This window comes from Rhinoraja longicauda, chromosome 23 (assembly GCF_053455715.1).
Source record: "Rhinoraja longicauda isolate Sanriku21f chromosome 23, sRhiLon1.1, whole genome shotgun sequence".
In the NCBI taxonomy this organism is placed as follows: domain Eukaryota; kingdom Metazoa; phylum Chordata; class Chondrichthyes; order Rajiformes; family Arhynchobatidae; genus Rhinoraja; species Rhinoraja longicauda.
Window position 1 is genome coordinate 14,139,535 of NC_135975.1, and position 26,481 is coordinate 14,166,015.

General features: G+C 40.8%; 1 protein-coding gene across 1 annotated transcript in view; it reads left to right on the top strand.

The window, feature by feature from the left end:
- Window positions 1–460: 460 nt before the first annotated feature.
- Window positions 461–26,481, top strand: part of slc26a5 (solute carrier family 26 member 5) — a 45,365-nt gene continuing 19,344 nt past the window's right edge. Inside the window, exons 1-11 of the mRNA XM_078419700.1 lie at window positions 461–570; window positions 4,180–4,382; window positions 7,113–7,252; window positions 10,029–10,139; window positions 15,063–15,235; window positions 15,554–15,718; window positions 16,318–16,470; window positions 17,135–17,217; window positions 17,853–18,000; window positions 22,795–22,908; window positions 24,693–24,770. Of these exons, the coding sequence (XP_078275826.1) occupies window positions 4,243–4,382; window positions 7,113–7,252; window positions 10,029–10,139; window positions 15,063–15,235; window positions 15,554–15,718; window positions 16,318–16,470; window positions 17,135–17,217; window positions 17,853–18,000; window positions 22,795–22,908; window positions 24,693–24,770 (1,305 nt within the window). The 5' untranslated portion in view covers window positions 461–570; window positions 4,180–4,242. The remainder of the gene's footprint in view (window positions 571–4,179; window positions 4,383–7,112; window positions 7,253–10,028; window positions 10,140–15,062; window positions 15,236–15,553; window positions 15,719–16,317; window positions 16,471–17,134; window positions 17,218–17,852; window positions 18,001–22,794; window positions 22,909–24,692; window positions 24,771–26,481) is intronic.

Below are 26,481 nucleotides of genomic sequence, written 5' to 3' on the forward strand. Positions count from 1 at the left end.
TTGCCCCAAATTTTAACTCCGTGTGCCTTAAACCTTAGAAGCAACTGCTAACGGAAAAAGCTTTACCCAAAATGAAGTAATGGGTGTCGTTTGGGTCGAGAACCTTTTTCAGACTGTCAGCCATTCCTAACCCATTCTTTTTCTCCAGAGATGCTGTCTCGCTGAGTTACTCCAGCATTTTGTGTCATCTTCGGTGTAAACCAGCACCTGCAGTTCCTTCTTGCAACTTGCATTAACAAGTCCTTCGCAGTGTCAGTGAGCAACAGAAACACACGTTTCAAAAATACTCTCCACCCACGGCCATTTAGACATGCCCAAGGATCAACCCAAGCACGGTGGGGGGTAAGGTTGGCGCAGGCGCACTCAGCAGCAGGAATCCGCGGGCCTTTCCCAAGATGGCGGGCCCGCGGTCACGTGTTGCTAATTCGGGGGTCGTCCGACCAATGAGAGTCTGGCGCGGCCGACGGGCTGGAGCGGCGGCGTGAAGATGGTATGTTTCAGGGACGGCGTCGGCAGGACGCTCTGACCGTGCAGTACACGGAGAGGCTGGAGGGCAAGAAAGGACGAAGGGTGAGTGACCCACCCACCGACCGCTGGAGTTGGGGCGGGGGGGGGGGGGCGGCTGGGTCCCGGGTCCCGGGTCCCCAGGCAGGGGAGCGTTGACATCCATGTAGCCGGGCTGTCGGGTATCTTCCCTCTCCCTGCACCGAGCCGCTGTCAACAAGGGTTATGCACCTCTCATAACTCACAGTCATTTCTTTGGCTCCGGTTCCATCATCATCATCATCATCCCTCCCGTGTCAGCTCAAAGCAACGAGGTGATTAAACTAAGACGAGCCCCAGGCTTTGATGCTTTAAAGACACTGACTGCCACCTGTTCAGTGCCTGAGTGGAGCGAAAGTGGTGCTGCTTTGTTCAATCTCAGGTTTATACAGACAGACATTTAACATCAGACAAACCCGCATTGTTTGTATTCTGCTATCTGGGAGTAAAACAATGAACTTTCACTATCTGCATTGGTTTTTGTACTTAATCTTATTTGTCTGTGATTTGCGATGAGGAATGAAATGCATTGCCTCATTCTATACCGTATTGTTGATGAGAGCAGTGTTCATTCCCTCCAAGTACCAACAAAAAAATAGTAGAGATAGAGCAGGATAAGGTCCTTTGACTTTTTAGTGGAGGCGAGGGGAGAGGTTCTTTGAAATATTGAGTCACCATTCAGGAGAGCCTACTAACTAGCTGTTGAAGCCAACATGAGGTACGTGATTGTTTTATTCACAAAATGCTGGAGTAACTCAGCAGGTCAGGCAGCATCTCGGGAGAGAAGGAATGGGTGACGTTTCGGGTCGAGACCCTTCTTCAGACTGATTGTTGTTGGGGATCAAAGTTGTCAATTTGTAATGGCAACTACAAGCAGTCTATTCTAACCACATATTTGGAATGTGATTGAAAAGGTTTTTAATATATTTTCAAAAGGTTTTATACGGTTGTGAGTGTATTTTAGTTTTGAATTCGTGAATTAAGTTTAAACTACTCGGTTTGTTCGAGATTATTAAAATGAAAGTTTGACTTTAATTGATTTTATTTGTGCATCAAAGGCAAGGAAATGTGCAATCGCTGCCCTGTACGCACATGTCGCAATACTACACTTCCTTAATGTAATTGAAAGAGAAGCATATGACTCGAGAGAGAAAATGGTCATCATCAGCATGTGATGTTGGCCGTCTAAGAGTAGAGGCATTGTGAAGTACACTACACGTGTAGTTTTGCAGTGTTTAATCCGTGTATATAACGCTGATACAACTGTTATTTAAAATAACGTACCGTGATTTCTGGAAGTGATGTGATCCTGGAAATACTTATTAGATCAAGGAGCAACAGTAGCAAGCAAAATAATTAGTTTCAGGTCAGTAGTCTATTGAAATAATATAAATGAAATGGTTGTGAAGATCTCCAGTTTCTTTAGACTCTCCTTTTACTAAAGTTTCAGCCCTCTGATATTTAGGCGAATCTGTGACTTGACATCCATGTATAAGTTTCATATGATCCTTTTGCATTTATATTCTTTCTGTTTGTAAAATGTATGCAGATTTGTCAGGTGATAGTCGACTTTTAGTTGATCATTTAAAAGTTAAGTTATTTATTCAACTCTTCTTCCTTCCAATTGAATAGTTTCTTATTTTTCTGTATTAAACTTTGTCTGTCTATAGACATTTCTGTCTAACAGTTCTTTGAAGTCTTTTTTACAATTTATCAGATAATTTGTGCAGTATTCTATGTCTGTGTTTTCTTTTTCCTGGTGATACTAACACTAAGTACATCACCATTTCCATTTCTGCAATCTGAAAAGTATCCATTAATTGCTATATTTAGTTTTCTAGGTACCTTTGTTCCACGTGCATTACCTGCATTATTTATGATTTTATTAGCATGGGTTTTTATTAAATGAATCTTTACAAAAATAGATTGTGAATTGGATATTGGATTAAATCTTTGCAGAAAGTTATCAGATGCTGATTCAAATTAGTTTGACATCCACATCAGGATGTAATTAAATTCCATGTTTGCATGAAGCTCAGGCTATACAGTATACTTTGTAATGATATTTACAACAATAAATATAACGATGAGTGCCAAACAGCACAATCATGCAAAGATTGTAATGCAATCTGAAGTAGTGCAAAAAAGGAAAGTCCAATAAAGGAATAGCCAAATGAGGTAGACTTGAGAGTAGGTGGCATGAACAAGATGATTAGTTAAGAGTCTGAAAAAAGTTGGGAAGAAGCTATTCTTGAGTCTGGATGTCTGGGCTTTCAAAATACAGTATCTTCTGGAAGGTAGAAGAGAGAGAGAAAAGGAAATGGCCAAGGTTGCAGGCATCCTTGATGATACTTCCAGCCTTCCTGATGCAAAGCACTGAAGATGAACTGGATGGAAGGAAGGAATAGCTCTGTGTTCATCTTTTTCTGCAGGTTCAGGCAGTCAAGAGGAGAGCAGACATCATACCAGGCTGAGATGCATCCTGTCAGAATAATTTGTATAGTACATCTGTAGAAGTTGGGATGGGGTGACCATTTGGAGGAGAGCAACGGCAACAGTCAGGTCTTCTGAGGCAGAGGAGAGTACAGTGAAAACAGACAGGAGCATTAGGGGGACAGACAGGAGATTCTGTGGCAGCAAATGGGATTTCAGGATGGAATATTGCCTCCCTGGTGCCAGAGTTGAGGGAGGGTAGATAGATTTCCTGAAAGTATTATTTCAATCCAAGGTTGCCCCTCAGGAAGTGGTTTCAAGGACCGTTCAAACAAGCTGTTGAGACATTATATGCTGATTGTGGCAGAACATTGTAGCAAAGAGCTGAAATACAACATCCTGGAACTGGAATACTCTCCTAAATAAGTGTTTACCGTACATGAAATTTGATTCTTTTGGGAGAGGTTGCCCTCCCATGCATTCAGCTTGAGAGAAACAAAACAGTTGCAGGCTTCAAGGTTTTTCTCTGGGACAAAACTGTGGCTGACTGTGAGCTTAAATAACAGAATCACTGGGCTCTAAAGGAATGCTCTGCATTTTTTTCTAGCCAGATTTATCTGGCAGCAGCTAATCCCACAAGCATTTCATACTGGTTTCCATCCTCCTTTGAGTTTGCTCCAATAATTTATTCTCAACACTGAACCTATCCTGGTTGGTGGATGACTTCATATTGAATACACCATGCAAAGAATGTACTTGTTTGAATGCAGTTGTGTGTATGGAATATTTGTCCATCTAGGCTGCCCACTGCCCAATTGAGTAAGTGGCCTGGTTGTTGGTTTTTGGCTTGCCTAAACTAGCCATAATTGTTTAGAAGATTCTTGGCTTGATGTAGTTTTCCTGCTGTATTCAATATTATTTTGAGTAAAAGAAAGTCATCACATAGGTCGGTGTTTTCTATTCTTTTGGGAACCCTGCTAATTTTTAAATGTTAAGCGTAATATCTAATAGTTGGAAAAACACTAATTGAAGCTTTCGACTGTAGCATTTGAACTGACCTTGAAATGATCTTGAAGCCAGTTAAAATATTGTTATACCTTTTTATTTTCAAATGTTATATGCTTAATGCAATTTTTTTCAACAATGACTGAAATATATATACATATATATAAATAAATCTAATATTACCTGTTTTCATTGCAGTGCATTAATTTAAGACTACATTAAAAACTGTTTTTGCAATTTGATTGGAATATCAACTCCAAAATGAACAATACTGAATTGAGCAGTGAACTGAGCTATAATGTCAGTCGCAAAGTTTTTAATGAAGAATCTTTCCAAGCTTATCTACATAAGAAAAAAAAGCAGAAGTTATCAAAAAGAGAGAGGTTTCTACGGTATTTTCGGTAAGTCTTTCAGTTACTATTTTGTGAAGAGGTTTATAAACTGTAATGAACTGAAGTGAACCAAAGATTACTTGAAGACATGAGATTCCGAATGCAAATTACCACAGTTCACTTAGCTTTAAAATAGTTATGGATAAGGACAGGGCGGGCTCACAAGTTAAAATTCTGAATTGGGGCAAGGCCAACTTTGATGGTATTAGACAGGAACTTACTAAAGTTGATTAAAGTAGTTTGGTGGGCAAAGGAGCATCTAGAAAGTGGAATACTTTTAAAAATGTGATGACTAGAGTTCAGGGCATGACTGATCCTGTTAGAGTGAAGGGCATGGCAGGTGGGTGTAGGGAGGTAATATCAAGGAACTGGAGATGCTGATTTATACCAACGATGGGCACCCGGAGCTGGAGTAACTCAGTGGGTTAGACAGCACCTCTGGAGAAAATGTATAGGTGACATTTCAGATTCGGGACACTTCAGGCATAGGCAGCTGGGATCAAGTATACCCTTGGAGGAGTTTTGGGATCTGAGGAGTATACGTAAGAAGGAAACGAGGAGGGTAAAAAAGGGAGTAGGAGATAGATCTGGCAGATTAAGAAAAATCCAAAGAGATTTTATAAGTACATTAAAGAAAAGAGGGTAACTAGGGAGAGAATAGGGCCCCTCAGAACCAAAGTGGTTATCTCTCTGTGGAGTCGCAGGAGATGGGTAAGATCCACAATGAGTATTTCCCCTTTGGTTTTTACTGTGGAGAAAGACTTGAAGACTGGGGACAGCCTGTATTACAGTTGAGGAGGTGCTGGAAGTTCTAAGGTTTATAAAGGTAGATAAATCCCCATGATTAATTAGATAGAAGTAACCAAAATGTTTGACGAGGGGAAAGCTGTAGACATTATCTATATGGACCTTAAGGCATTTGATAAGGTTCCATACGTTAGGCTGCTCTGGATCCAGGGAAAGCTAGCTGTCCTGAAAAAGAATTGGCTTCATGGAAGAAAGCAGGGTGACGGTAGAATGTTGTTATTTGGATTGTAGGCCTGTGACTAATGGTGTGCCTCAGGGTTCAATGCAAGGCCTATTGCTATTTATGGTTTATAGGAATAATTTGGATAAGAACATACATGCCATGATTAGTAATTTTTGCAGATGACACCAAAGTGGATGGTATCATAGAAAACAAACATGAATATCAAAAATTACAGCAGGGAAATGAGCTGAGGAATGGTTTATGCCCTTTAATACAAATAAGTGAGAGGTGTTACGTTTTGGAAAGTCGAACCTGGGCAAGACCTTTACAGTGAATAGCAGGGCCTTGAGGTGTTGTAGAGTAGAGGGATCCAGGTGTGCAGGTACATAGTTCCCTGAAAGTGGAGTCACAGGTAGATGGGATGGTCAAGAAGGCTTTTGGGGACATTGGCCTTCATCAGTCAGGGTATTAAGGAAGTTGGAATATTATGTTATATTGTACAAGATGTTTGTTAGGCTACATTTAGAGTACCATATTCAGTTTTCGCCATGCTGCTATAGGATGAATGCTATTAAGTTGGAAAGAGTGCAGAGAAGATTCACCAAGATGTTGCCAGGACATGAGTGCCTGAGCTCTAGGGAGAGGTTAGGCAGGCTAGGACATTATTCCTTGGAGCTTATGATGCTGAGGGTAATCTTGTAGAGGTTTATCAAATCGTGAGGGGAAATAGATAGGGTAATTGCATATCTGTGCCAGATAGGGGAATCAAGAACCGTAGGACATGGGTTAAAGGTGAGAGATAAAAATTTAATAGGATCCTGAGGGGCAACTTTTTCTCAGAGGGTATTGAGTACATGAAACAAGCTGCCAGAGGCGGTAGTTGTGGCAGGTGCTATAACAACATTTAAAAGACATTTAGACAGGTACATGAACAGGAAGGGTTCACAGGGATTTAGGCCAAATGCGGTTAGGTGGCACAGTGCCACAGCTGATAGCGCTGCGACCTCGCAGTGCCAGAGACCCCAGTTAGATCTTCACCTTGGGTGCTGTCTGTGTGGAGTTTGCAAGTTCTCCCTGTGTCCTCACGGGTTTCCTCCAGTTACTTCCCACATCCCAAAATCGTGTGGGTTTATTGGTTAATTGGCTGCTGTAAATTGCCCCAGTGTGTAGGGAGTGGGTGAAAGTAGGATACAATAGAACTAGTGTGAATGGGTAATCAATGGTCAGTGTGGACCTGGCGAGCCGAAGAGCCTGTTACCGTGCTGTTTCTCTAAAACTAATGGTGGGATTAGTGCAGATAGGGCATCTTGGTCTTCATGGGCAAGTTGGGCTGAAGGGCCTGTTTCTGTGCTGTATGACATTGACTACACTGCACCCACTTACTTTATGACCCTTGGATGCAGGCAATTAGGTTTAAATAATTTGCCAGCCATTGTGGTTTGTCCAGCAGATTTTCTCTATTGAAAATGATTTACTGTAAGTTCCCCTCCTCGGTTTCCATTTTTGACTATTGGAATGTTTGTAGCATTTTCTACTGTGATGATGAAACAAAATATTTGTTCAAAGTCTTTATCACTTCCTTGTTTTCATTTATTAATTGCCAAATCTTAAACCTATAACGTTCTAACTTGGCTCCCATTGCCTATATTATAAAACAGAAATGATGTCTGTGTCATTTAAGGTTTGGGGATTGTGTGACATGGCACACCAACAACCTCTACCAATTTACAAGTGACCAGATTGCTGCTTATTCATTTTGTTTTCTGCAGTTGTTCAACCGTGAAAGCCAAGTCAACACTCTTCAGCTGTGTTCCCATTCTGCAATGGCTACCCAACTACCAAGTGAAGGAGTATATATTAGGAGACATAGTATCTGGTGTGAGCACTGGAGTGATGCACCTACCTCAAAGTAAATATGAACACTGCATATATTGTGATGGAAGGCAGGAACGGGGTACTGATTGTGAATTATCAGCCATGATCACATTGGTGGTGGCTTGAAGGGCTGAATGGCCTCCTCCTGCATCTATTGAAGGGAGTGAGGGGGTATCTGGGTTCAAAGGGAGGAATATTTGAATGCGCTGAGTATGGTCATAATCTTAATTCTCCAGGCTTAACCATTTTGATGTCAACAACTAATTTGCTCAGTTATTCCCTTGCTTCCATTGACACCCAAGATTTCATTTCAAAAAGAAAATTCCAGAACCTTTGGTACATCTCTGAAACATGAGAAGAAAAGTAGGCAATAGAGACTAAGAGCAAGAGTAGGTCATTAAATCCTATAAGACTGCTCAGCCATTTGATGTTATCATGACTAATCATCCAAATTCAATACCCTGTTCAACTTTCTCCACAAACACCTTGATCCCTCAACCCAAAAGAAAAATATCCATCAGCTTGAATATATTTGACAATTTAGCTTCAATTCTGTGATAGGGAATTTCATATGTTCACATATTTTGGGGGAAGGAAGGTGTAACTGGCAGCTCAATGTTCTAGAGTATAGATGCTACAGGCATGATAAAGATCCAGGTAAGATAGGAGGGGGATTTGCCTTTTTGGTTAGGGAGGTCACAACTAGAGAGGATATTTTTGGGCAACCGTGTAGTGAGGTTTTGAGTAGAACTAAACAGGGAAAGAATGATCACTTTGAGACTGCATTATAGACCTCCCAATAGTCAGTATACATTTGAAGAGCAGACAAGGTAGGGCAATTGACTAAAGTGTTAGTGGGGAAGCACATTGAAACCAGATTCTAGATCAGTTGGGAAGATGGGCTAAGGAATAGGGAATGGAATTTAACTGAAGTGAAAGGTATTACACATTGTTTTGTCAAACCAGGGCAAGACTTGCGCAGTAGATGGAGAGCCCTGGAAAGTGATGCAGAACAGAGAACTGGGAGTTCTCTGAAAATGGCAAGTCCTTATGGATAGTATGGTGAAGAAGCCCTTTGGCATGCATGCTTGCCTTCATTGAGTAGCATATTGAGTACAAAAGGTGGCACATGATGAAGTTGGTGAGACCACACAATGTGCAGTTCTGGTCACCGAGCTATAGGAGGGAAAGGTTGCAGAAGAGATTCATCTGGGTGTTACCTGGAAGTTTGAGCTGGAGGTATTGGTAGAAGATAGATAAGGTGGGACTTTTTTATTTGGAGCATAGGAGTGACCTTTTTGAAGTGTACAAGATCATGAGGGGTGTGGATAAGTAAACACTCAGTGATTTTCCATGGGTAGAGTATTCTAAAACTGGAGGGTATAGGTTATGGTGAGAAGAGAGAGATTTAAGAGGGGCAACTTTTTTTCTCAACGGGTAGTCAATAACTGGAATGAGCTGCCAGAGGAACCTTTAGAAACGCATGCAATTACGACATTTAAACACCATTTGGGCAGATATATGGATAGAAAGGGTTTTTTGGGCTATGGGCAATATGCAGGCAAATGGGACTAGCTCATTATGCTAACTTATTTGTTATGATCAAGGTGGTCCCAAGGATTGTTTGTGTGCTGCATACTTTTATAATGCTATTTTAGGTTTCTGAGATCCTATCATTGTTCTAAACGTTAATGAATATGAGCCTAGTTGAGCAATGTTTCTCAATACATCAGCTTCCCATGCCAGCAACCGTGCTTCACCTGTGACTTATTGAGGAAAGGGTGCTGCACTGTAAGGAGTTTGTACGTTCTCCCCGTGACCTGCGTGGGTTTTCTCCGAGATCTTCGGTTTCCTCCCACACTCCAAAGACGTACAGGTATGTAGGTTAATTGGCTGGGTAAATGTAAAAATTGTCCCCAGTGGGTGTAGGATAGTGTTAATGTACGGGGATTGCTGGGCGGCACGGACTTGGAGGGCCGAAAAGGCCTGTTTCCGGCTGTATATATATGATATGATATATGAAAATATCTTTTAATACTTTTTTTTGTTGAACAGTGAGTTTAGTTTATTGTCAAGTGTACTGATATACAGTGAAAAGCTTTGATTAGTGAAGATTTTGTCCACGTTTTTAAGGACTGAAGTAATAGATACAGGAATATGCTTGGTAATAAAGCTAAATGTCACCCATAAGCTCAGTGAATGATGGAGCAGATGTGATATGCCAAATACTTTTTTTTAAATTACTGCTTTTGTTTCTTGTGGGTTTTTAAAAAATGGCTGGATAACTGTCCCATCAACATCCCTCTTACTTTTTGTGGCATAAGATTATTGGTTTCATTTAGAGCTATCACAACTTTTTATTGACACCGTAAGTTTGCTAATAAAACAATTTATCAGCACAGCTAAGGATATTCCCAACAGACCAATACTAAGCTATTTGTCTCATGCAGCACTAATGAAGCAGCATTTCTTGTCAATCATTTCAAAGAAGTGTATTGGAGAAATTGTATTCGATAAATCTTGCCAATTATATGTCCTGACACTATATTCTGGGCAAACCCCATCACGTAATTTGTACATTTTTATTTCAACTGCATTTAAAAAAATTAACTGAGACATGGCCAAATTTTAACTTTTTATTAGGAAGGATTGAAGTAATATCATTTGACACCTTAAGGTAGACTAAGAAACAATTTAGTTGTGTAATTAATTTGGTATATTTGGTAAATTTAGTATTTTATTCATATTATGTCCTAAGTTTCCTTGCTGGTGATTAAGTTATGATTAAATAACTTTTTCCTTTCTTCTAGGTTTAGCATATGCCATTTTGGCAAGTGTTCCCCCTGTGTTTGGACTCTATTCTTCATTTTTTCCAGTTCTGTTATACATGGTATTTGGGTCATCAAGGCATGTGTCAATAGGTACATTTCATTTATCTTTAACTACTTCTTTGGTGTGCCAAAAGGCAATCTTTCAACATGTATAATTTACATTATATCAAGTCTTTAACACTGAAAGCAAGTCATTGGTAAACTTCCAAGAATGTAAACCTTTTGTAAGTTGAGGAATACTGTGTATCAAAGACAGCACAAAAATGAGTGTAGTGTATCCCAGCATCTGAGGATCTTATTGGTACCTTCATCGATTACTTTCTTGTCTCTTCTGAGATTGTGTCTAGTGGAGTGCCCCAAGGATCTGTGTTGGGTCCACTGTTGTTTGTCATTTACATTAATGATCTGGATGATGGTGTGGCAAATTGGATTAGTAAATATGCAGATGATACTAAGATAGGTGGAGTAGTTGATAGTGAGGTAGATTTTCAAAGTCTACAGAGAGACTTGGGCCTTTTGGAAGGGTGGGCTGAAAGATGGCAGATGGAGTTTAATGCTGATAAGTGTGAGGTGCTGCATTTTGGTAGGACAAATCAAAATAGGACGTACAGGGTAAATGGTAGGGAATTGAGGAATGCAGTGGAACAGAGGGATCTGGGAATAACTGTGCATTGTTCCCTGAAGGTGGAATCTCATGTGGATAGGGTGGTGAAGAAGGCGTTTGGTATGCTTGCCTTTATAAATCAGAGCATCGAGTATAGAAGTTGGGATGTAATGTTGAAATTGTACAGGGCATTGGTGAGGCCGAATCTGGAGTATGGTGTGCACTTCTGGACGCCAAATTATAGGAAGGATGTCGACAAAATGGAGAGGGTACAGAGGAGATTTACTAGAATGTTGCCTGGGTTTCAGCACTTAGGCTACAGAGAGAGGTTGAACAGGTTGGGTCTTTATTCTTTGGAGCGTAGAAGGTTGAGGGGGGACTTGATAGAGGTTTTTAAAATTTTGAGAGGGACGGACAGAGTTGACGTGGGTAGGCTTTTCCCTTTGAGAGTGGGGAAGATTCCAACAAGGGGACATAGCTTCAGAATTGAGGGACAAAGGTTTAGGGGTAACATGAGGGGGAACTTCTTTACTCAGAGGGTTGTGGCTGTATGGAATGGGCTTCCGGTGGAAGTGGTGGAGGCTGGCTCGATTTTATTATTTAAGAGTAAATTGGATAGGTATATGGATAAGAGGGGATTAGAGGGTTATGGTCTGAGTGCAGGTAGATGAGACTAGGTCAGGGAGAATGGTCGGCGTGGACTGGTAGGGCCGGACAGGCCTGTTTCCATGCTGTAGTTGTTATATGTTATATATGTTATATGTTATTTTTTTTTTTTTATTCTCCCTTTCCCCCACAATGTACAGCAAATTTCCAGCATTCCGTTCCCACCTTTCACATTGAAGAGACCAAAAACAGATTGGTTGACGTTTATTGCACACATCTGTCTGGTCTGCAAGCATGACCCCGAGCTTATCATTTTAATTCTGAGTGTATATAATGACTTATTTTGTCTGCAGAAATAGTTTTTAATTTGTTATATTTTCCAAGGAAAAGTACATGCATGAACATACAAACTGGGGAACATGTTAAAGTTCTTGACCTTGTAACAAATAGACAACCACGCTAATCAATTTAAAACACAAAAAGCTTACCCACTAACGCCCAGGCGGAAAGTGGCAGAGCCGCTACAAGTATGTAGCTATACTTGCCAGATCTGAGCACCCACTTCAGCAATAGCAGGATACAGCTTCTTTTTATTATGGAGGTGACATGCAAAATCCACAAACAGATGGCTTTACCATATATGGAATAAATCTGTTCCAAGTGAGCTAAACTTTCTGCACAAGTTCCAATGCTCAAGGTACATAATAGAGGTACACAATAGAGGCAATTTATCACATTGGTGTAACCAGACATGAAGGCAGTTTAGGTCCTTGTTACATTCGGACATCCAACCATATACACAATAGAGGCCATTATCACATTGGGGTAACCAGACATGAAGGCAGTTTCGGCCATTAACATCTTCCATGCAACTGACCATATACACAATAGTGGGCTTGACTTCTGGAGTACACATATTTTTTAGCCACATTTTCTTTAGTCAAACATCCCATCAACCTCTGCAAGGCAAGGATAGGTAGCCAACTTTATCACATTTTATAATTATCCTAATGCAGTTATATTTATGGTCTGGGTCCTTTGTTGCTCATCTATTTAAATAAGCTGGATGAGAATGTACAAGGTTAGTAAGTTTGCAGAAGAGACAATAGGAGGTGTGGCAGATAGTGAAAATATTGTTAAATTACAGCGGGATCTTAAATCTAAATGGCCGATGAATAGAAAATTACTTTCAATTCAGATGAGTGTGAGATGAATCAAAAGTGATTCATTGTCATACATACCGACAATGGAAAAATGAAATTCTTGCTGCAGCCTAACAGGCCTATAATATCGATATATAATAAATAAAAACAAGGTAAATTAATAACCCTAGTACTAGCGCAAAAAAGCCCAAAGTCCTTCGTGCAACCAAAGACAGTCCATAGTTCATATTTGAGGTTATCGTTGTGTAGTGTTTAAGAGCCTGATGGTTGTTGGGAAGAAATTATTCTTGAAACTGGTGGTCAGCATTTTTGGACTCCTTTTCCCTTCTATCCAATGGAAGGAATGAAATGAGAGCATGACCAGGGTGGTGTTGATATTTGATACTGGCAGCCTTTTGTGAGGTAGCACCTCCTCTAGATCCCTTCAAAGATGGGGAGGCAGGTACCCATATGTAAGAAGGAACTGCAGATGCAGATTTAAACCAAAGATAGACACAAAAAGCTGGAGTAACTCAGCGGGACAGGCAGCATCTCTGGAGAGGAATGGGTGATGTTTTGGGTCGAGACCCTTCAGACTGGTTAGGGATAAGGGAAACGAGAGACATAGATGGTGATGTGGGAGGAGTCAAAGGAGTTGTTGAGGGTGAGGACCAGCTCCGCTAGGCAGAGTAGAGTGTTAGTAGAGGGAGATTGGATGTTTCTGCGGTCGAGGAATGGAGGGCTTTAAGGCCTTTTCTGGTGGGGGATGGAGGTGCAGAGTGACTGAACGTCCATAGTAAAGATGAAGGAGTGGGGGCTCGGAAAGCGGAGGTTATTAAAGAGACGAAGGGCATGTGAGGTATCTTGGACATAGGTCGGGAGAGATTGGACCGGGGGGATAGGATTGTGTCAAGGTACGTGGAAATCATTTCTGTGGGACAGGAGCAGGCAGAAACAATGGATCTGCCAGGGCAGTTGTGTTTGTAGATTTTGGGGAGAAGGTAAAAACGGGCTGTGGGGCTGGGAAAAGATAAGGTTGGAGGCTGTGGAAGTGATGAAATCAGTAATGGTGTTTGAGATTTAGGCCTGGTGCTCATCTGTGGGATCATGGTCCAAGGATAAGTAGGAGGTGTCGTCTTAGAGTTATTTTTGGCCGGTCGAGGTCAGCGCGCCAGACTACCACGGCACCTCCCTTGTCAGCGGGTTTGATTATGTCAGGGTTGCTGTAGAGTGAGCAGAGAGCTGTACGTTCAGAGGGCGTGAGTTTGTAGGTAAGGAGTGGAAAAGTTGAGATGGTTGATGTCACGCCGGTAGTTAGAAATAAAAAAGGTCTAGAGGGGGTAGAAGGCCGTTCTGGGGAGTCCAAGAGGAGGGGGGTTTGGTGGAGACGAGAGAAGGGGTTATCACTGGGTGGCAAGGACTGCTTCCCATAGAAGAAGGCACGGAGGCGACAGAAGAAAAGCTCTACATTGTGGCAGACCTGGAACACGTTGAGATGGGGTTGGTGGGGAACGAAGGTGAGGCCTCTGTTGAGGACAGACCTCTCCATATCAGAAAGGGGAAGGTCGGGAGGGATGATGAAGACACGACATGGGGGGAGGGTTGGGGGTCAGAGGAGTGCCAGGGAGTGGACAAAGGCTGAGGCGAGATCTGATGGGGTATGGTGGGTGTTCAGAGAGGGGGGGGGGGGGGGTGTGTGAGGACTATTGTATGTGTGACCGGTCAGTCCACCACTTTTTGTCATTTCTTCTGTTCCTGGGCTTTGAAGTTGCTGAACGGGCTTTGATGCAATCAGTCAATAGACTCTTTACCATTGCATTTTGGAAAATCCACCAAAGGTAGTACTCTCTCGGTGAACGTTAGGGTACTGGGCTTTCTTATACAATAGAGGCACCTTAGAATACAAGTACATGATTCTCTGAAAGAAATGTCATAGCTAGACCAAATGGTGAAGTGGGTGTTTGACATGTGGGCTGCTTTCTGTCTGGATATATAGTGTGGGAGTTAGGATCTCGTGTTGTCATTGTGCAAGATATTAAGTGAGACTGTCCTTGGAGTATTCTGTATGGTTATTGTGCTCTAAGGAAGATGTAATTAAGCTGGAAAAAGTGTAAAGAATATTTACAGGAATGTTGTCAGGACCCAAGAGTTGATCTTATAGGGACAAGTTAGGCAGCTTGGGACTTTATTACTAGGAGCATAGGGGGCTGAGCGGTGACCTTACAGGTCTATAAGGTGTATAAAATCATGAGGGGCATAGATAAGGTGAATGCACAAATTCTTTTTTTTTTCCCCCAGGGATGGGGTATCAAAAACTTAAGATGAGAGGAGAAAGATTTTAAAGGGACCCCAGGGCAATTTCACCCAGAGGGTAGTGCATATTTGGAATGAGCTCATAGAAAGTGACTGAGGCAGGTATACTAACAACAAGATATCTAAAAGACATCTGGCCAAAAACCTGCTTAGGAAAGGTTTAGTGGGGTATGGGCCGTTGTGAGCAAATGGGACAAGCTTGAATGGGGCATCTTGGTCAACAATGATGCATTGTGCCGAAGGGGCTGTTTCTGTGCTGCATTATTTTGACTCGCATACAAAAATATAAACTGTTGCTGATGGTGTTCATGACTACCAACCTTGTTTTAATATTTTCTTCTATCCTAGGCACGTTTGCAGTTATAAGTTTAATGATTAGTGCAGTGGCAGTAAAACTTGTTCCAGATGATATGTTTGTGCATTCCTTGAATGCAACTAATGACTCCGACCCAATCGCAGAAAGAGATGCAATGAGAGTTAAAGTAGCAACAGCCACAGCTTTCTTATCGGGAATTGTGCAGGTAACAAATAAGAAAAAAAACTTAGATGAGAAATACGATGTAAACTTTATTATTATTATGCTTTATTGTAAGCCATTGATATTGTATTGGAAATCTTACTGATGACCAGTGAACATTGACAAAAATTAGAACTTTGACTTCAGGGGATGAAATTATAGGATTCAATTATTCTGATTTGTCCCATTCCCCTGGTTAAAGACTAATTGTCAGTGTAAATCACCTGTGTAGGGAAATTAATAATTCAAGGTAACATCTATTCTATTTAAATAGTGCTTGGTTTATTTCCATCCAGTCATTATTTATTTTCTTCTTGAGCAGCTTTGCCTTGGACTCTTACATTTTGGATTTGTCATTGTTTACCTCTCAAAACCTTTAGTACGAGGTTTCACCACTGCTGCAGCTGTACACGTCGTTACGTCTCAGTTAAAGTATTTTCTGGGCATCAAAACTAAACGATATAGTGGAACGCTGTCAGTAATTTATGTAAGTATCCTCGTTGGATGTATTCTGTTAAATAAAGACATTTTGTTCACTGTCGCAAAGTTTTCATGGTTTAACTTTAAATACAAGTTTAACCAAGTGAAAGATCAAGCTATCATGCTGTTTAATCCACTCTTTCTGTTTAATATTGTCGCTTCCTTTATGCCAAACATGAATCTAATTCCCCCTCAGCATTTAATTTCTCCTCTGAAACACGTCACATTCTAGGGCCAAAATCATTAGAATTCATTTAGGGCAGTAGAGTTGCTGCCTCACAGCACCAGAGACCCGGATTCGATCCTGACTGGGTTCTGTCTGGAGTTTGCACATTCTCCCTGTGACTGCGTGGATTTCCTCCAGGTGCTCCAGTTTCCTCTCACATTCCAAAGACGTGCAGGTTTGTAGGCTAATTGGCCTCTATAAAATTGCCGCCCAGTGTGTAGGATAGAACTAGTGTGCACAAGTGTTTGTGGTCAATGTGGACTCTGTGGGCTGAAGGGTCTGTTTCCAAGCTGTATTTCTAAACCAAATTAAGCTAATTAAAATGTCAGAGTTTGGATTTTCAAGAGTGCTTTATTGATGATTTTATTTTGTATTTTCAGACCTTTCTTGCTGTGTGTAAGAATATTAAAGAAGCCAATATAGCAACAATAATTGTTGGAGCAATTTGCGCTGTCGTCTTATTTGGAGTGAAAGAAGTGAATGCCCGCTGCAAAGATAGATTTGTTGTTCCCATTCCTGTGGAGCTTATTGTGGTAAATGGATTGATTCTTTTTAAACTTCACACTTGGGACTGAGAAAGGGTATTTTTTAATGCCATAAGATGTTGTGATTTGAAGGTAGTGACTGAAAGAGTAGTGCAAGCAAATTTAGTTGGAAAGGAAATAAATACTTTAAGGAATAATGTGTGGGGATGGAAAACTAAAATGCTGGAAGTATTCGGCAGGTCGGGCTACAGCTGAGGAGGGTGAATTGGCAATGTTTTGGATTGGTGAGTTTACATCATAAGTGCAGGGCTTCAGGAGAATGCAGAGGGTGGTGGTGGGTGTGAGAATGATTGGGTGGCTCTTTCATAAGATTTGATATGGGTATAAGGAGCCATTAAGCCTTTCTATGCTGTCATGTTCTATAATTCTTTGAAGTACCTGCAATGGAACTTGAACAAAAACTTTGAGTTCCAGCTAATGCATAATGACACTTTGATTTTCCAAGTCAACAGTGTATAAAAACAGACCAACAGAAACTTTGATCTTGGTTTTAATTCCCCAAGTCCTGCCTTTTACCTGTGAAAGCAATGGTTATACCCCTATTAAAAGATGACATAGGAAGCCACTGAAGTAATTCACAGTGGGATGGATTCCGCAACAATGGCACAAAAAATATTTTAAATAGTGATTGTAACTTTTTTTTAATTTGTAGGTTGTTATTGGCACTGGTGTTTCTGCTGGAATAAACCTCAATGGGAATTATCAAGTGGATGTTGTTGGATATATACCTAACGGGTACGAGATGCATGTTGGAATAATTACAAACCATTCATCGGTTTCAAAATTCATAAAATAAGCTAATAGTGTTGGATTGTGTATGAAAAATCAAGACCATGTCTACTACTTGGATTGATAGATAGTAAGAATGGGATGGAATTCTTACTATCCGTCCCATTAAGGGGATGCTTTATTGCAAAAATAAGCTATGTTTCCCCAGTTTTCCTTCATTTGACATTAGGGAGTAGTTTTCTCAGCACTCTCTTTGGTGCATGTACTTTGTTCCTGCATGTATGTCTCCCTATGATACGAGTACAGGCAGTTGGCTGCATGGTAAAATGAGGGGGAAAAAAACAGAATTAATTGTTGAACAATTGATCAATAAATCAGTATAAACACAGTATAACGCGAGCCTACTAAATATTGATCCTCGGTAGCACTGTTCAAACTCGTAGACAAAATAAAGGAATAGGATATATCATTAACTTCTGCCTTACTATTGCTGTCCTAGTTTTGATATTGTACAGTATGAAACACTGGGATATTTGACAATCTTGTCCAAGTGATAAATGTTAATGTTATTACAAGAGCATTATTACCTCAAGCTTTTAAATGCTGAGCAGCTAATATCCTTGCACACTTTACTCTTTCAGATTGAGGACCCCTGTTCTACCTGACATCAGTCTACTTTCTAAAATACTTCCTGATTCTATTGCAATTGCGTTAGTTGGATTTTCTATGACTGTATCAATGGGGAAGATATTTGCTCTGAAACATGGTTATACTGTGAATGGGAATCAGGTAATATGTTCACTCTTCACACTTGTGTAGATCTTGCTATTTCTGTGATCAATGTTCGGGCAATGTTAACTAGAAAATAATCATCAATAATGATATTTGAATCCTCTATGAAGCTATTGCTAGGACATATCATATCATATCATATATATACAGCCGGAAACAGGCCTTTTCGGCCCACCAAGTCCGTGCCGCCCAGCGATCCCCGTACATTAACACTATCCTACACCCACTAGGGACAATTTTTACATTTTACCCAGCCAATTAACCTACATACCTGTTCTTCCAGTATTGCAGAAAAAGTCAAATGTTGTACATAAAGTATTAATTTAGGTATTGATGTGGAAATTTGCATAAATTTAAGTTTTGCACATTCTGCTTGGATTATCATGAATCAACTGATGGCAAATTATTCCCAATATATTACTTCTGACGTTGCAAAGCTTATTTGTGGCCACACGATCCTTGTTGCACACAATACTCCAGATGCAGTCTCACCAGGGCCCTGTACAATTGCAGTAGGACCACCGAGTCTTGCTGCACCCCACTAGTCACTGCCTGCCATTCTGAAAGGGACCTGTTAATTCCTACTCTTTGCTTCTTGTCTGCCAACCAGTTCTCTATCCATGTCAATACCCTACCCCCAATACTATGTGCTCTAATTTTGCACACTAATCTCTTGCATGGAACCTTGTCAAAGGCAGTTTGAAAGTCCAGATACACCACATCCACTGGCTCTCCCTTATCCTTTCTACTTGTTATAATCCTCAAAAAAATTCCAGAAGATTAGTCAAGCATGTTTTTTTCTTCATAAATCTTTGCTGACTTTGACCAATCCTGTCACTGATTTCCAAATGCGCTGCTAATACATCTTTAATAATTGGCTCAAGCATTTCCCCCACTACCGATGTAAGGCTAACTGGTATATAATTCCGTGTTTTCTCTCTCCCTCCTTTCTTAAAAAGTGAGGCTACATTGGCTACCGTCCAGTCCACAGGAACTGATCCAGAGTCGACAGAACATTCGAAAATGATCACCAATGAATGCATCCATGATTTCTAGGGCCACCTCCTTCAGTACTCTGGGATGCAGACTATCAGGCCCGGTGGATTTATCTGCCTTCAGTCCCAACAGTTTATCTAACACCATTTTCTGACTAATGTGGATTCCCTTCAGTTCCTCCCTCCATTATTAGATCCTCAGTCCCCTAGTATTTCTGGGAGATTGTTTGTGTCTTCTTTAGTGAAGACAGATCCAAGGTACTCGTTTAACTGTTCTGCCATTTCCTTGTCTCTGATTGTAAGGGACCTACATTTGTCTTCACTAATCTTTTCCTTTTTATATATCTAAAGACGCTTATACAGTCAGTTTTTATATTCCCCGCATGCTTTCTTTCATGCTCTTTTTCCCCCTTTAATTAACCCCTTTGTCCTCCTCTGTTGAATTCTAAATTTCTCCCAGTCCTGCAGTTTGCTGCTTCCTCTGGACAATTTATATGCTTCTTCCTTGGATTTAACACTATCCTTGATTTCCTTCGTAGGCCACGGTTGAGCCGCCTTCCCTGTTTTATTTTTTCACCAGACAGGGATGAACAATTTTTGGAGTTAGACAATAGACAATAGGTGCAGGAGTAGGCCATTCGGCCCTTCGAGCCAGCACCGCCATTCAATGTGATCATGGCTGATCATTCTCAATCAGTACCCCGTTCCTGCTTTCTCCCCATACTCCCTGACTCCGCTATCCTTAAGAGCTCTATCTAGCTCTCTCTTGAATGTATTCAGAGAATTGGCCTCCACTGCCCTCTGAGGCAGAGAATTCCACAGATTCACAACTCTCTGACTAAAAAATTTTTTCCTCATCTCTGTTCTAAATGGCCTACCCCTTATTCTTAAACTGTGGCCCCTGGTTCTGGACTCCCCCAACATTGGGAACATGTTTCCTGCCTCCAAAATGTCCAACCCCTTAATAATCTTATACGTTTCGATAAGATCCCCTCTCATCCTTCTAAATTCCAGTGTATACAAACCTAGTCGCTCCAGTCTTTCAACATATGACAGTCCCGCCATTCCGGGAATTAACCTAGTAAACCTACGCTGCACGCCCTCAATAGCAAGAATATCCTTCCTCAAATTTGGAGACCAAAACTGCACACAGTACTCCAGGTGCGGTCTCACTAGGGCCCTGTACAACTGCAGAAGGACCTCTTTGCTCCTATACTCAACTCCTCTTGTTATGAAGGCCAACATTCCATTGGCTTTCTTCACTGCCTGCTGTACCTGCATGCTTCCTTTCAGTGACTGATGCACTAAGACACCCAGATTACGTTGTACGTCCCCTTTTCCTAACTTGACACCATTCAAATAATAATCTGCCTTCCTATTCTTACCACCAAAGTGGATAACCTCACACTTATCTACATTAAACTGCATCTGCCATGCATCCGCCCACTCACACAACCTGTCCAAGTCACCCTGCAACCTTATAGCATCTTCCTCACAGTTCACACTGCCACCTAGCTTTGTATCATCGGCAAATTTGCTAATGGTACTTTTAATCCCTTCATCCAAGTCATTGATGTATATTGTAAATAGCTGCGGTCCCAACACCGAGCCTTGCGGTACCCCACTAGTCACTGCCTGCCATTCTGAAAGGGACCCATTTATCCCCACTCTTTGCTTTCTGTCTGTCAACCAACTTTCTATCCATGTCAGTACCCTACCTCCAATACCATGTGCTCTAATTTTGCCCACCAATCTCCTATGTGGGACCTTGTCGAAGGCTTTCTGAAAGTCGAGGTACACCACATCCACCGGCTCTCCCCTGTCAATTTTCCTAGTTACATCCTCAAAAAATTCCAGTAGATTAGTCAAGCACGATTTCCCCTTCGTAAATCCATGCTGACTCGGAACGATCCTGTTACTGCGATCCAAATGCTCCGCAATTTCGTCTTTTATAATTGACTCCAGCATCTTCCCCACCACTGATGTCAGACTAACTGGTCTATAATTTCCTGTTTTCTCTCTCCCTCCTTTCTTGAAAAGTGGAATAACATTAGCTACCCTCCAATCCACAGGAACTGACACGGAATCTATAGAACATTGGAAAATAATCACTAATGCGTCCACAATTTCTAGAGCCACCTCCTTAAGCACCCTGGGATGCAGACCATCAGGCCCTGGGGAATTATCAGCCTTGAGTCCCATCAGTCTACCCAAAACTTTTTCCTGCCTAATGTGGATTTCCTCCAGTTCCTCTGTCACCCTAGGATCTCTGGCCACTAGAACATCTGGGAGATTGTTTGTATCCTCCTCAGTGAAGACAGATCCAAAGTACCGGTTCAACTCGTCTGCCATTTCCTTGTTCCCCATAATAAATTCCCCTGCTTCTGTCTTCAAGGGACCCACATTTGCCTTGACTATTTTTTTCCTCTTCACATACCTAAAAAAGCTTTTACTATCCTCCTTTATATTATTGGCTAGTTTACCCTCGTACCTCATCTTTTCTCCCCGTATTGCCTTTTTAGTTATCTTCTGTTGCTCTTTAAAAGAGTCCCAATCCTCTGGCTTCCCACTCTTCTTTGCTATGTTATACTTCTTCCCTTTTATTTTTATGCTGTCCTTGACTTCCCTTGTCAGCCACGGGTGCCTCTTACTCTCCTTAGAATCTTTCCTCCTCTTTGGGATAAATTGATCCTGCAACTTCTGCATTATTCCCAGGAATACCTGCCATTGCTGTTCCACAGTCTTCCCTGCTAGGGCCTCCTTCCAATCAATTTTGGCCATCTCCTGCCTCATGCCTCTGTAATCCCCTTTGCTATACTGTAATACTGACACCTCCGATTTTCCCTTCTCCCTCTCAATTTGTGGAGTAAAACTTATCACATGGAGTTCATCCATGCGATTTTTAAATCTTTGACAATGCATCTCCACCGTCAACTCTTTAAGTATAATTTGCCAGTCTATCCTAGCCAATTCCCATCTCATACCTTAAGTCTCCTTTCATTAAGTTCAGGACCCTAGTCTCTGAATTAACCGTGTCACTCTCCATCCTAATACAGAATTTCACCATATTATGGTCACTGTTGCCCATGGGGCGTTGCACAACAAGATCGCTAACTAATCCTTCCTCATTACACAATACCCAGTCTAGGATGGCCTACCCTCTAATCGGCTCCTCTACATATTGGCTTAAAAAACCATCCCATATACATTCCAGGAACTCCTCCTCCTCAGCGCTGTTACCATTTGGTTGGCCCAATCTATATGTAGATTGAAGTCACCCATGATAACTGCTGTACATTTGCCACATGCATCCCTAATTTCCTGCTTAATGCTATCCCCAACCTCCCTACTGCTGTTTGGTGGTCTGAATACAATGCCAACAAGCAGTTTCTGCCCTTGGCTATTTCGCAGTTCTACCCATACCGATTCTACATGTAATGTAATGTAATTCCGACATGTAACCTGATGATGATCTTATTTTAAACTATTGTCAAATGCTGTCAATGAGGCTTTATCCAATCCAATTGTACAAGATCCTCGGGATTAGTGCTATTACATGCAAAACTACTGATTGGATTGCCTTTGAAGCACTTTTGCCATGTCAGCTCCTTGCCCAAAATAAACCAGTTGTATTTGTGTGGTCAAATACATCAGCACTATCCTAAGTCATGTTACAGCTGTAGCAAAATTACAAAATTTCCGATGTGTTTGTTTCATTATAAATCTGTATGTGTTGCATAACCGCTCCTTTATGCCAACCAGAACAGAATTTAACTTATTTTTCGCTTTTTACCAGGAACTTATTGCACTGGGAATCTGCAATTTTATTGGATCCTTTTTCCAAACATTTCCTGTCAGCACCTCAATGTCCCGAAGCCTTGTACAAGAGAGTTCAGGAGGCAACACTCAGGTATAAATTTGTAGATTATTTTATCCCAGCCATTAGCAAACATTAAGTAATTTTCGCACTGGGTAATTTACTTCAATCCTTGCAGGGAATGATTAAAATGGTGGTAGAATTCACTTTTAAAAAAAAAGTTTCACAGGTGACAATGTGTTTGTCCTCCTAGGGTCAAAACAATCTATATAATGCAGTGGTTTATGATAATGGGTGGCTATGGATAATTCACTGACAACATCCTGAATCATGACGTGGGTGCATCTGAGTCAAATGGTGTAATACTCATTTCAATACATGCAGGTTTCATGAATGGCGTGTGTCAAATATGAATCCTCTGTGTTCATTGGAGTTAAGGCCTGACTTTGTTAATTAAAGGTATTTATTCACAAAATGCTGGAGTAACTCAGCAGGTCAGGCAGTATCTCAGGAGAGAAGGAATGGCTGACGTTTCGGGTCGAGACCCTTCTTCCGACTTAATTAAAGCGTTTGATCCCGTCTGGACTGCAGCCATGGAGTCAAGTGACTCCTCTAACTTTTCAGTGACTTGTCGTCGATACTTTCCTCCCATGCCTCCATTGCGTGCCAAAATCAACTCGTGCTTTTTCCATGTTCTCCACTCTGGGCTTACCCTCCTTCCCTTGCAATATCACAATCGGATTGCTTATTAATCTTATTAAAATATTATTTCCCTTTTAATCATTTTTCCATTGGGTTTCACTAGAACTGCTGCGATACTGTATGTCGTAGGTAAAATTGTTCCCAGTTTAGTACCCTAAAGGCCATTCCCAAGTTCCAGTCTCACCATGGCTACTATGAAATTGAAATTTCAGTTTGATTTAATAATCTGTTTTTTTGTGAAAAATCAATTGATATTAATAATAATATTTGGAATGTTATTTAAAAACCTGTCTTTTAATGTTTGTTTCCTAGAAAGCAATCTGACCCATTTAACTTTTTTTCTGGACACTCAACAGGAGAATACATTTTAAAAATCTGCATTTGTATTAACTAGGTGTATTTAATCCCAGTCTATTATGACAATTAAACAATGATATAGGTCTGAACTAACAAAAAAAGTTATTGTACTGTTATTTTCCATGGTCTATTACTCTTCATTTGTAACCTTCCTCCTTTAGAACATAGAAACAGAGAAAAATAGGTGCAGGAGGAGGCCATTCTGCCCTTCAAGCCAGCACCACCATTCAATATGATCATGCCTAATCATCTAAAATTTCCCCCATATCCCTTGATTCCTTTAGCCCTAAGAGCTAAATCTAACACCCTTGAAAACTCACTCTATTTTTAACCTGTGACTGATTCTGTCTAAGCATCAGCTTTATTATGTTTTTTTGTATACTGAAAGTTTATTAATAAGATTTAGTTCTCAGACCAGCTGAAGCCAAGTTTTAACGTGAGCTAAAATGTTAATTTTTTTCTTTTAATTAATGGTTCTAGTACTTTTATTTTTAATTCTCAGAAGTCTGTATTAGCGGTGTGAATCTGACCTTGTACGTTTCAATCAATTTTTTTAATTTATTTTCTAAATTCTTTGTTAAGGGCTGCTCCTTGAGAATGTTTGTGTATGTGTGTTTTTTAAATTATGCAATTGCAGTTGTCGACCTTGCTGTAAGTTGATCACTTCAATGCATTTGTACCAGCATCTGCAGTTATTTTCTTACACTTCAATGCACTGAGTTATCTGATTAGTGACTTTGGAGGAGGAAATAAAAGAGAAAAAGTAAATGCCTTTAAGATTCCTTTAGTGTTTAGTAAATGTGTTTTATCTGTCATAGATTGCTGGAGGAATATCTGCCTGCGTTGTGCTGCTGGTCATTGTTGCTCTTGGTTATCTGTTTGAACCTTTACCTCAGGTATGTCTGATATAACAGGGTTATCAATTTATCTCTCTATAGTAACTTTGCTAAAATATATTTTACTTCATTTTTCTTTCACAACTTGGCAAATTTTCTTCCCATCTACTGTACTGTATGCTTTGGTTCTCCAAACATCAATTACACTCTAGTGCTTTTATGTCTTAATATGTTACCAATATATATGAGTAAGCTTTAAAATATCCTTTGTGTATTTTCACTTTTCATGTGCAAACCTTGGTAATGAACGTTAACTGACACATAGCAGTCAAGTCTAACACCATCCTTTTCTAGGGAATGGTTCATGCAGCTGTTATCAGGGTTAACAGTGAGCTGGGGGAATAATTTTATGATCATCTACTTGACTGAAGAAGGACAATTTAAAGTGCCACCACCTAACGCAAACTACAAGGAGAACAGCAAACTTCCCCTCTGACCTGCTAGTCAATCACAGTTTTATATTTATAGGCAGGAAGATCACTAGACTAAACTGGTGGGGTGGTTTTACATATAACCAGACCAGGGAAGCATCACAGCATAGTTTGGGAATGGCTCCAACACGACTGCAAGAAATTGCAGAGAATTGTGGATGCAGCCCATACCATCACACAATTCAATCCCTGTTCCATTGACTCTATTTACACTTCACGCTGTCTCAGTCAAGCCACCAGCACAATTAAGGAAGAGTCTCACCCTGGTCACTCCCACTTCACCCCTCCCATCAGGAGAGAGGTGCAGAAATGTGAAAACGCACATTTCGAGATTTGGGGACAGTTTCTACCCAGCTGTTATCAGGCAACTGAACCATCCTATCAAAACTAGAGGGCGGTCCTGAGCTACTATCGACCTCACTGGAGACCCTCAGACTATATTTAATTTGACTTCACTGGACTTTTTCTTGCACTAAATGTTATTTCCCTTATAATGTATCTGTACAATGTAGATGGTTCGATGTAATCATGTATAGTCTTTCCGCTGAATAGTTAGCACGCAACAAAAGTTTTTTTCTGTACCTCTGTGCACGTGACAATTAGACTAAAGAAACTAAAGGTTTCAATGATATCACGGCTGCTGCAGTATCATACAAGGAACCTTTCCCATGCCAGCTATAAAAAGGCTGCATGGGAAAGATGTGTGAGAGGAGGGGGGAAATGTTTGTGCACAATTCCCCACCTCTCAGTGTGATGGCCTGCTCTGAATGAGACCCATGTCAAAAGTAGCCTACCATTCCAAGGGCCAGGATTGTCTGATGTTCTTAGGTGGCAATGACAGATTGAACAACCAGTGTGGAAGTTTCAAATACCTTGATGTTGAATTTTGGCTGGCAGATACTGCAAGATATCAACATCAGATTTCTCAACTATGTCTCATTGTTGATGCCGCCTTACTTGCAGGTTTTCAAAGATTGCAGGCTGCATCCAAAAGTTCCAGTTTACACTGTTAAGGGGGGAAATGTACAGTGTGTGGCTCATGATCTTATTTGGTGCAGGACTGAAGCCAGGAAATCACAAGATACATATTACACTCCAGGGTTGCTGGGCCAAATTTCCAGCGGGCATAATTGTACCTGGAAATATTTACTAGAGTTATCCACCCAGGTTAAATCACATTCGTGCGTGATTTTAAAATGAGCTCTAATAGCTGTAATATCTGAATATCTCTTGTGGAGCCAAGACGACCATTCTTTGTTTCACAAACTTACTTTTCTCTT